Source organism: Vanacampus margaritifer, chromosome 16, assembly GCF_051991255.1.
Source record: "Vanacampus margaritifer isolate UIUO_Vmar chromosome 16, RoL_Vmar_1.0, whole genome shotgun sequence".
Classification (NCBI taxonomy): Eukaryota; Metazoa; Chordata; class Actinopteri; order Syngnathiformes; family Syngnathidae; genus Vanacampus; species Vanacampus margaritifer.
The window spans coordinates 18256978-18268915 of NC_135447.1; the positions used below are offsets into that span (position 1 = coordinate 18256978).

At 42.6% G+C, this 11938-nt stretch overlaps 2 protein-coding genes across 3 annotated transcripts in view; one reads left to right on the forward strand and one right to left on the reverse strand.

Annotated features, from left to right (window-relative positions):
* Positions 1-669: 669 nt before the first annotated feature.
* Positions 670-3893, forward strand: LOC144036443 (interferon regulatory factor 2-binding protein 1-like). The gene is made up of 2 exons (XM_077547105.1): positions 670-2716; positions 3074-3893. Exon 1 carries the CDS (start codon positions 937-939, stop codon positions 2692-2694), a length of 1758 nt encoding a protein of 585 aa, XP_077403231.1. The 5' UTR covers positions 670-936; the 3' UTR covers positions 2695-2716; positions 3074-3893.
* Positions 3894-6420: 2527 nt separating this feature from the next.
* Positions 6421-11938, reverse strand: part of micu2 (mitochondrial calcium uptake 2) — a 34610-nt gene continuing 29092 nt past the window's right edge. The window contains exons 7-12 of one of the 2 annotated variants that reach the window (XM_077546966.1): positions 9152-9205; positions 8952-9049; positions 7770-7941; positions 7597-7705; positions 7356-7513; positions 6421-7244 (exon numbers count right to left, since the gene is read on the reverse strand). In XM_077546966.1, the coding sequence (XP_077403092.1) occupies positions 7155-7244; positions 7356-7513; positions 7597-7705; positions 7770-7941; positions 8952-9049; positions 9152-9205 (681 nt within the window). In that variant the 3' untranslated portion in view covers positions 6421-7154. Of the gene's footprint in view, positions 7257-7355; positions 7514-7596; positions 7706-7769; positions 7942-8951; positions 9050-9151; positions 9206-11938 lie in introns of both variants that reach the window. The other variant, XM_077546965.1, reaches the window with a different exon arrangement.

Below are 11938 nucleotides of genomic sequence, written 5' to 3' on the forward strand. Positions count from 1 at the left end.
CTTGAATTCTGTATAGCAAAATGATGTGCTTGACAATGTTACACATTTATTCTGTTTTTCGGTTTGCCGCGGGAAATTAATTCATTTCTGATTATTTATTTCCAAGTCACACATTTTGAGTGATGCTACATAGTTATTTGACTTCAATGTTGTTTTTCGGCATAGTACCTTTCAAATATTAAAATATAAAGTTACATCTCTAATCGCCTCCAGATGTTAGTCGTAATAAGGATGTCTGGATTGCATTTGTCTTGGTATAGGTGACCAACAAACGTTGGTTTGAAGGAATTAGCTGCCTTAATGTGGTATCGACATTATGGTAAATACCACCTGTCGAGTATAAAATTGCACGTGAACGCCCCCTCGGGTTTCCACTGGACAGCTAGAAATTTATTTTGATACCCGACTTTCCGAGTTGAGATAACCTTCCAAGTTTCAACATGGCCGAGAACGCCGAAGGATTTGTGAATGGCAATAAATATTAGGCCGTTGTTGTCCGCTAGCCGGTTGTTTTAGAATCTACACTAACGTCGCATAAACAATTCAATGTCCTGTCTTTTACAACTCATATTTGCCGTAATTGTTCGGTTTTACGACATAACAAAAGCACATGAACAGAACTCAGGTGTTTCTTAGAGTTCATAAGACTACAATTCCCATGATGCCTCGGGCCGTAAAGTACGTAGGTGTTTCCGGTGTCCTGTAAGATTTTACTTCCCTCTGCTCTGATCGACGCGAACAAACCAAGAAAGAAGACGTTGCAAACTACGAAATGTTATAAAATACAGTCCTTTATTTAGCTTCGCTTCGTTGGATGAACATTTAAAAGTGTGTAGTATGTGGTGATCTGAGACTGAAGAAGGAAGAACCGCCGAGAACGTTGATCGCAAGGTTTAGGCCTAGCAAAGAAAGTTTGGTCGAGGGCCTGTAAACAACATGTCCTCCACATCGCAGCCCTCCTCGAGACGTCAATGGTGCTACCTCTGCGATCTACCCAAGATGCCTTGGGCCATGTTGTGGGAGTTTAGCGAAGCCGTATGCCGGGGATGCGTCAACTACGACGGCGCGGACAGAATCGAACTCCTAATTGAAACCGCCAGACAACTAAAGAGCACGCATGGAGTTTTGGAGGGCAGATCTCCTGGCGCACAGCAGGGCAAACCCAGCTCGACCGGGTCCGTGGAAGCCGGACGGCCGCACGGAGAACGTCTCGACAGGGGTAGGGGTGAGTACGGAGTATCATCTCGCCTGCCCAATGGTCTACACAGAGCTGAGGATGTCGCGTTATCAGAAAGCAGTCGACAGAGCCCGAACACTCGCAGGGGGATGGCCGGAGCCGTTCCGAGTCTCCACGGTCCGATATCCCATGCGTTGATTGCTCAGGGCTTAGTCGCATCGCCACATGGGCTCCTCGCGCCAATATCAGGCTCCAGACCGGGGGCCACTCCCATTGCGGTGTCAGCTGGCCCCATCATGAGCGATGCTGCTAGAAGACAAGCCGTGGCGCTGGGTGTGGGAGCGAGCACGTCTGCTCTGGTGGGCATTGATCCAGTGGTGTGGCGAAACAGCGAAGTCATGGCTGAACTAAACGAGGTGGCACGCAGCAAGGTGGAAGGCTGGCCCAACAGACCAAAAGTTGTCAGGGATGTTCTCCTGGCTCTAAGCACCTCTGTCCCTTTTACTGTGCGCTTCAGGAAAGACCACAATCTGATGGGGCGGGTTCTGGCTTTTGACGCCAGCGCCACTCCGGAGTTCGAGCTCAAGGTGTTTGTCGAATACCCCATCGGCTCTGGGATGATTTTTTCGGGAGTTCCGGACCTGGTCAGGCAGATGTTCCGCGACTCTGCCAAGGATGCCGGCAAAGCGGTGAACTCTGGGTTACGCTACGTGGAATACGAGAAGAGACAAGGGAGCGGAGACTGGCGGGGTCTGTCTGAGCTTTTAAATGACGGCGTGCGCATGTTTAAGGAGCCGCCCATCCCTGAGGTTCTTCCGCAACCCGATGCCGGCTTACCCATGACGGCAGCCGCGCGTTCAGTCCCGGCCAAGGGCGTGGCTCGGCGCCGCAAAGCCTCTCCGGGCTCCGAGAACGGCGAAAGCGAAGGAAGACCTGATCACCCGTCCAGAGAGGTGTGGTCCAGAGGCGCTTACCCGGGTATGGAGCCTCTTCCGGGAATGGACGGCCCCCCTCGTTTACACAGCCAGCCCTCCCCCATGTCTGCGCTCATGGGGGTAGCCGACAGCCTGAGTTCCGGCCAGGTGGCCAGAGACAGCCCTGGAATTTCCTCGACCCACTCCTCCGCGGTTGGGCGCACCTCCACCAGCAGCCCCTCTGCAGCCACCGCCTCCACCTCCGTCTCTCAGGCATCCTTGGGCCTGAGCAGCAGCACGGGCGGCGGGGAGTCGACCAGCGGCGGGGGTCAGAGCGCCCTGCTCTGCTGCACCCTCTGTCGAGAGCGCCTTGAGGACACCCACTTTGTCCAGTGTCCCTCTGTCCCACACCACAAGTTCTGCTTTCCCTGCACCAGAGGCTTCATCCGCAGCCAGGGCCAAGGAGGAGAGGTGTACTGCCCGAGCGGAGAGCGCTGTCCCCTGGCCGGATCCACCGTGCCCTGGGCCTTCATGCAGGGTGAGATCTCCACCATTCTGGCTGGGGACGGAGACGTTACAGTAAAGAAGGAGAATGACCCTTGACATTGCCGCCCTCTGAGCAATGGTATGAACACACATCTTCTCTTTTTAACATGCTGTAAATGTGATTTGAGAAACATAGAGATATGGAAATGTATACATACAGTGTCTTGGGAAATTATTCAACAGGTTTGTGTATAATGTTGAAACTTAGCTATATTCTAATGCTAATTGTTGCAAAACAAAAACAGATACAAATATACTTTTTTTCCCTGATGATTCTATGTTTTTATAGCAATAGAACACAATATTCTGTGGACCTTGCAAAATCAGTCAAAATCCTGTAAAACAGCCAGGAGCGAAGGGGGCTGCTTCAGTGAAAATGGCTGGGAGTGAATGAGTTATCCCTTCTTACCATTCTTTTCCTGCTTTATTTCCCCAGTGGCTGTTGATGACTATTCCAAAGCACTTCCCTACCACGTCAAGCAGCGTCTGCCCTCTCTGCAGTTCATCATGTGCCTCTCTGGACCGAAGAGCTCCCACGATGAGACTGTTGGCGCAAGACTGGCGCTTTTTATCAGGCTATTTTCAAAGTTCAAAGCACACCCTTTTTTAACAAATACAACATCAATGATTTTTTCCCTTTGTTTGCATATGATGTTGGCAAATACAGATGGATCACCTTGATACTCATTGTTTGACCGATTTATGCTCCACAAACAAAAAATGAATGTCAAAAATGTTCGCAAAAGAACAATGTTTCTTTTTAAAGCCAAGGATTGAGTTAATGTAATCTCACTATTGTCTCATGTAGGTCTGTCAGATATGTGAATTTCCTTTCAATATGGCTGTAATTTCTATTTTTGATACAATTCAGATTTCATTCATTCATTTTTGTTTTGTTTATAGTAAAAAAGACCAAAGATGGCATCATACGCAAGTGTCGTTTTAATTTTATTTGATTGGTGTAAGTTGTATGTACTGATAACCAAGCCACTACTTGTTTACTTTTTCACAGACGTAAGCTTTATTTACTTTTTGAAAAAATGTACAAGGTAAGATAATTAGCACCACAATTTCAATGGTTAACAACATATTTGTGATCTCAAATGATCAATTCTCCAGTAAATTGCAAAGTACAGTAGTTGAATTGCTGCCTACCTGTATTTTACTGTTTTCTGTCTCAGAAGTGCAACAGATGCTCAGATAAAAGCTTTTTTTATATATACAAACTTTATTCAATAAATACCAAACAAAACCAACACCATTGTATACTCATTTGCCAAAATTATATAGTGTGGTGAGAAACTATTTGCCTTCTTTGTGATTTCTGTTTTTATAATGCAAATTTATCACACTGGATTGTGTTGATGATTTACATCAGTGATGTCCAAACTACGGCCCATTTTTAGCGGTCCGCCCACCGTTTTTAGCGGTATGTGGCATATACTAAAAATAACATTTGACTAGCCCGTGTTAGATAAACATATTTTCATATTTTTCCTATGGCTCTATTTGTGTTCCATTTGAATCATTTTTGTTTACCAGTCACAAACTATTGACCTATATTTGGCGTTTGTTTGTTTAATGTAAATGTATTAAGAATTATGGAGTATTTGTGCTCCATTAGTTCGCCCTGTTTGTAGGCTGTCGTAAATAGAGAGCTGCCGTAAAGTGTGGTGTTGACGTAAAGATAAAAAGAAAATCAAGTAGGGCAACTTTTTCTAACCGTTCTGGCCGTGTATTTGGTTTATCGCTTTTGTAACCACCATTTGTTTGGTGAATGAAAGGACTCAAGCACAATTAAAGTAAAAGTTTTTTTTGTTCATCCGCAATGGCGTTGTGCATTTGTTGTCGTTGCTGAAGTGAGAAGATCGACTACAGTTGCTACGCGTCGGAAACCTTCATGCCCTGCTTACGTAGCAACAAAAGAAAAGTGCCACTACAGCCCGCAATGCTGTTTTAAAATAAGTGTGTCAAAAAGTATACATGAATTTGTAGCTAAAATAGTAGTAGAATTTCTCTGGCGAATAAACATTTTCAGAAATTAAAATTGTTTCATCCACTTTTTTCTTAGTGTCAAATACCAAATGTTTATGTGTGTTAAATAAGTCTTTAAAAAAATCCACCTGGCCCTTCTATTTTTCCTTGGAGAAAAAGGTTTGGACATTGCTGAATTACAGCCCGATAAATATAAAATGCAGTTTCAAAATTCCAATTTTTATTCAAGGGGGGGAAAAAAACTGGCAATAATGTCTGTCTCTATGTAAAAAAGTAATTAAACTTAACTTATTGTGCCACCCTTGGCAGCAATAAATAAAATGACTTTGCAAATAAAGTGAATATATATATATATATATATATATATATATATATATATATATATATATATATACACACATCACACTGCAAACTAGAACTGCAATAAGTGTTAAATGAATTGCTCTCTAGTAACATCAATCAAAATTGATTTTCATAGTTGCAAAATTTGATCTAATCAGCAAGTAGCTGATCAATAATAAAGAAGTGAAATGACGTTTATTGGATATACAGAGTGCAATAATTAAACTGCATAACTAGAACTGTGCCTGTGGTCTTCTATTTCCGCACTATATATTCCTCACTGGAAGCTGACAGCTGAAATGTTTGAGCTAGCTTTTTGTATCCTAGCCCCAAATCCATAATGTTGAACAATCTTTGTTTTCAGGCCATTTGAGAGTTGTTTTGAGGCACCCATGTTGCCACTTGGAGAAGATGCAAAGTAGAGAAAAAAATTGCAATTGGCTAAATACTTTTTCTCATGATTAGCGTCACTTGTAGGTCAAAGGTCATTAGTCAGGTTTCCATCCTGTTTCTAAAATTCTTTAAGCGAATTTACTGAAAATGTCCTTATACCCGTTTCCATGTGTCCTTCTTTTGCGAATATTGAGAGGGGACTCCGCCGCTGTAGGTGGCAGTACCACAGAGTTGTGAGCCACCAGTAATTTAAAAGAAGAAAAACAGGAAGCGACTGCGGCGTGCGTTGACGTCGTATGGTTTTGCTTTTGTAGTTCTTGATTAACCGTAGCGTTTCTTTGCTGTTTTCTAGCAAAAAATGCATTAATATTAATTTCTATAATTAATTCCAAAAATATTTCTGTTTCGTCGTCCCTCCAAACTTACCTTACTTTATCGTCCGACTTTGCTTTGGTACGACAAACGTACGTGTGACGTAATATCCGGTCAAAACGTGCGGCGTTTATCTGGTTTTATCAGCGTTTATTTGCAAAACCTGTTTCCATAGCCAAAATTCGCATTTTCCTTTGTTTGATACGCTTCAAAATCCACCCCCTCCAAGCGTAAAAACTTCTCTTTTTTGCGAATTTTGGGCCCTTTATCGAATTCTAGCGTTTCCATTCAGTTTTATTTTCGCATTTCTGGACAATTCGAATATAAATGGGTGGATGGAAACACCACTATTGAGCTTTCTAAACACATTTTGCAGTCCAATATTTAATGCCAAATGTATTCAAATCAAAGCAACGGGTGCCCAAATTTATGCACCTGCCTACTTTTGTTCAAATAATTTACAAGTAAACACAATAAACTTGATTTCAATTCTCAAATATCACTGTATTCATCTGCTATTTAACAAATTGCTGACCCAGACAGCAAATGATTTGTAAAGGAAAATCTTGAAAAAATTTCAGGGGTTTTCCACTCAGGGGAGCCCACTCATTGTAAAGAGTATCCAAGGATTCAAGTAACTGAGTATTCCATAGCAGCACACAAAAAATAAACACAACCTAATATCAGAACATTACATTTTTATTAAAAATATAATTTTGTTACTTTTGTAACCCTTTCACAGTGATATCTAAGTAGTCTTCCAGCCTCGCTGTCCTCGCACGTAAGTGCCTGATACGGGTTACACCCCTTTTGTGTTGAAAGTGCTCTACTTGCAGGGCTGGACTCGCCAGCTGGCATTCAGGGTAGATGCCCGGTGGGCTGGCCTCTTTTGGGGCCGATGCAGTACTTTTTAATTATTTTTGCTACATTTTACCCCAGGAGACTGGCCCACAATTTAGAGGGACTAGTCTGGTAATCCAGCTCAAATATAGATAGCAATGTGAATAATCATCATCAGTAAACATCAGTGGCAGAACTAAATGTTAGGCAGGAGTCAGGCTGGGCTTGATGCGCCTAAATCAAAATGCCAGGGCCAATTTCTTTGTGCCAGTCCAGCCGTCAACTTGTCACTGAGGTGCAGACGTCCTGGAAGTGGGATTTTTCTTCTCAAAACCCAACCACACCCATCTTTTCTTGTACTATTGCAATTCTCATAACATTAAGACTTTTCTTGAAATACAGTATTCTGCAATTTTATTCTCACTTTTTTCTTTTATTACAAAGATACAATTTCACTCTTGTGAACAACAACAGTGTGTGGTACAATTTGTTTTCTTGAGCGTGCATTATTGATGATGCAAACATTAGGGTGGAGCAGTGGTGGGACTCAGATGTGTCCCGGGTGGAGCCGACACTCAGATGGGACATCTGCCGTCTCCCAGCGCTTCCTGAGCTCCCTTCAGTGTCTCCCGCTTCACACATTTCCAGTAGCCAGAGAAGCCATTCTGTGGATGCACCTGTATATGTTTAATCACATAAAATAAAGCCAGAATTCTAAAAAAGCTAAAAAAAAATCCTGGCAGGGAGTACATATAACCACAGTGATAGATACCCACTTTGAGGCCCCGTAGCACTCTGTCCTTCATCACTCCAATGAACTCTTTGTGGCTCAGGCAGTTGTCCCCATCCATGTCAAAGAGCTTAAACACGGTGTCCAACACGCTCTCGGACAGGTCGTGGCCTGTGGCTATCCTCACTGCCCGCTTGAACTGGGCTGTTTTCATCAAATTAGAAAAATGATTGTTTAATAAGACGGCGTCCTCCCTTGCTGTGTTCTAGCTCCTTAAGAGGTCTTACCCATTCCCACGGGACGGTTGGCTTCACTGATCATTTTCATTGAAAAAGCGAAATCCTCCAAATTGTTTGTAAACAGGCAGAAGGCTTTGAACTCTTCAAATGTGATGCTCTGTGGGGGCAATACAATTTTTTTATGTTGCACTTTGGCAATAAATACGAAAAGCCAAGGATACCTGGCCAGCAGGGATCCTCTTCCTCATGTTTTCCCAGTAAACCTCATTATCTTCCTCGTTGGTGTAATGGAGCAGCCACTCGGCAAAGTCCTCCCGTCTCATGGTGTCCATTCCTTTGGAAAACTGCAGGAACTCCATCTCCTGGACCTCAGCCTGTAGGTCCTCCATAAACCTGAGAGACGGACAGTTGACCAAAAGCAACCTTAAGAAGGACAATTAACTAATTCACTTGCAGCCATCTTCAATGAAGCAACCCCCTTCGCTCCCAGCTGTTTTACTGGATTTTGACAGATTTTGCAAGGCCCACAGAATATTCTGTTCTATTGCTATGAAAACATGGGACCTTCCAAAAGAAAGATTAGTCTCTTCTTTCATCAGGAAAAAAAGTATATTTCTATCCGTTTCCGTTCCGCAACAATTAGCATTAGAATATAGCTAAGTTTCACTATCATACACAAACCTGTTGAAAAAAAGAGCTTGTTGAAACAAGGCCCTGGTTGATCTCATACTCAGCTGCCACCTGCTGGCCGTTTTAGTATTAACTACCTTTGCTTTAAACCAGTGGTTCTCAAATGGGGAAACATGAACCCCTAGGGGTACATGAAGGCACTCTAGGGGTATGTGAGATTTTAAAATAAGTTTAAAAAGTAGCATCTATGCAAAAATCATTTAAAAACAATTATTAAATTATATATATTATTATTAAATTATGCAAATGGAAAATGCAGAAAAATGTTAACTCTTGAAATTAGATTCAGTAGGCTATTCAGTTGTCCTTAAAAAAAAAAAAAGTCTCCCCAAAACAGAATAGTTCGATCCAACCAGTCATATGTCACCAAAAATTCTTTGCACTGGTTGGAGGGGTATTTGGCTGGAAAAAATATTTCATGAGGGGTACATCACTGAAAAAAGGTTGAGAACCACTGCTTTAAGCGACCTCTTCATTTCAGAAGCTGTATCAAAGCCTTCTGTATACTCTAGCATAAACAAACACAAAAAATACGTAACACGTAAATTAAAAATACGTTTTTGGGAGTGAAGGACAAAGTATTTAAAAAACGTATTAATACGTGTTTGGGTTTCAATGAGTTAAGCAATTTTTGGTCCAAGATCACACTGTAATGTTTTTAAGCAAAAGTGCCAACGTGTGTCAAGGGAACTGATGACTGAGTGGCTCATTACTTGCGGAACTCTTGATACTGCAACTTGTTTTGTCCACTCTTTCCAAAGAAATACACCTGCAATGTCGTGTTCACGTGGTCGCCATCCTCAACTGATCTCTGCAAGAGTCCAACAGTGTTGAACATCAACAAGTTAAAAAAAAAAAAGTCAAGCTAAGGTTTATTGATAGAATGTTGACTACACAGTGTTAATTTCTTTACCTCAGTGTTGTCCTTTGGAATTCTCATTTTACTTTTTCCAATTATTTTCTTAAGCTGAAAAACAAAAACAAAGAAATAAAGAAATAAATAACTAACAACAAAGCATTACAATCTTTATCCATGTCATACTGGTTGCTGAAGAAAAAAGAAAACATGCACTTCTAATACTGGAAGCAGTCTCGCTAAAATAGAACATACAAGCCTGAAGCTCACTTACACACGCAATCCCATTCTGTCAGTCATGTGCTTGGTCAGAACATTGGAATGAACTAAAGAAGTGCTGAGTCGGGCTACAGAGATGCAAACAAGATGGATGAAAATCAGCCTGGAACAGTTTTGGGCCTCCTCACCTTCCAACTGTGGCAGCACCAGTGCGGACCATCATGCAGCATTTAAAAATGCAAACAGCATGACATTTGAAAATCAAAAATAATTCCTCCGATTGTACATTTGTTAAGACAGAATTAAATAAAATGGCGTATTAGGGCCACGTATAAATATATATTTTTTAGAGCTGGGGGGAATATTCCCAGAAAAAAACTTGTAAATGTACCACTTTAAAAAGTCAGAAACTTACACGTAGCGTACTACTTGGACGTTTCTACCAATACTTTTCAATTTTCAAATAAGGAGATGGTAATGGCTTTAACCATATCATGATAAGCTTTCGCACTTTGAAGTGCTGCCAGCGACAAAGACGCCTCGCTTTGCGAAGGTCCACACCCTGAGTGTCAAACCTTTAAGTTCACTTGTTAAATTTTTTTTTACAAGTAGCTAAGTTGATGTGTCGAATCTGTTGCTCTCCGTCATTCACTTGCATTTACCTAAAGTACGCTAGCTTCTGATTGGTTAGTGTTTAGTCAGCTTATAGCGGTCAGGAAGTGTTGTCGCTCTAGCTAGGGGTGTTCTCTATCATATCTTCTACAATACTACCGGTGTATTTTTTTGGGAGATAAAAATTTTAAATATCGCGAAATTGACGTGATTACGTAATGCGTAACATCATAGATCTGTGTCTATTTGGACGTACATGCGTCGCTCGCTGCTGCATAAAAACAATATCGGATCGTGTGAGGCTGTGAGCTGCAGCCAGTTGTCGGCAAAGTGGGAGTGAGCTATTGCCGAATAAGTTAAGATGATGCGCAGGCTAAAGACACGCGAGGAGGACATGGAAAGATTGGAAACAGCTTGTGTTGTTTGGCGTCATCAAAATCATTACTCGAGACCCTCTTGATTAGACGTACTCCTTATGAAAAATAACAGACGGTGGTTGGATAACACTGAAGCGGTCGTGTATTGTTTGGCCAAGATAAACAATCTGTGGTGGTTATTTTATTTTAACTCTCCTCATGGTTGACGTGACTTTGTTATGCTAACCGGCTGATAAGCTAACGTGCTCTCGATGAGATGGCGTGCGCTTTGCTGTTGCGCAGCGGCGAAACGCTCCAGTAAGAGTTGGAGATCACAGCTTGACGAAGCCAACAGCACCACATCATCTGCAAAAAGCAGTGATGCAATGCTGAGGCCACCAAACTGGACCCCCTCAACACCACTGCTGTGCCTAGAAATTCTGTCCATAAAAGTTATGAACAGAATCAATGATAAAGGGCAGCCCTGGTGGAGTCCAACCCTCACAGGAAACAAATCCGACTTACTGCCGGCAATGCGGACCAAACTCTGACAAAGGTCGTACAGGAACCGAGCAGCCCATATCAAGGGGCTCGGTACCCCGTACTCTCAAAGCACCCCCCCCCCACCCCACAGGGCTCTCTGAGGGACACGGTCGAATGCCTTCTCCAAATCTACAAAATACACGTAGACTGGTTGGGCAAACTCCCATGCACCTTCAAGGACCCTGCCGAGGATGTAGAGCTTGTCCACTGTTCGACGGGCCCTTCTCTCCAGCACCCCTGAATAGACCTTACCAGGGAGGCTGAGGAGTGTGATCCCTCTATAGTTGGCACTAGGGGTGCTAGAAAAAAAATCGATTCGGCAATATATCGCGATATTACAGCATGCAATTCTCGAATCGATTTAATATGCGGCCGAATCGATTTTTAAACTTTTTTTTAATGGAAATATTCAACAAAACGTCTTACTTAGGGTTAGGATTCACACATTAGGCATGGAAGAATGTTTTATTAATGGAACATTATGCCTTAATATTTTATTTTAGTGCTGTTCAAACATGAAACCTGCAACCTGTTTGTTAAAGACAGTGGCTCAGTTATAAGCCTGAATTTTCAGATAAATACATTTTCATACAAATCTTACATGTACAAGTTTACTGATTTATATTTTCTAAATTTGAGTTAAAAAAAAAATCGCAATAATGAATTTAGAGATTTGTATCGGGATTAATCGGTATCGAATTGTGACCTATGAATCGTTATATGAATCAAATCGCCAGGTACTAGGCAATTCACACACCTAGTTGGAACACACCCTCCGGTCCCCCTTTTTTAAAAGGGGGACCATCACCTCGGTCTGCCGATCCAGAGGCACTTCCACCGATGTCCAAACGATGTTGTAGAAGCCCCACAACATCCAGAGCCTTTAGGAACTCTGGGCGGATGTCATCCACCCGGGGGCCCTGCCACCGAGGAGCTTTTCAACCACCTCAGTGACTTCGACCCCAGAGGTAGAAGAGCCCACCTCCGAGTCTCCAGACTCTGCTTCCTCAAAGGAAGACCTGTCAGTGGAATTGATGAGGACTTCGATGTATTCTCCTCACCGACTCACGATGTTACGAGTCGCGGTCAGCAGCACCCCATCTCCACTATACAC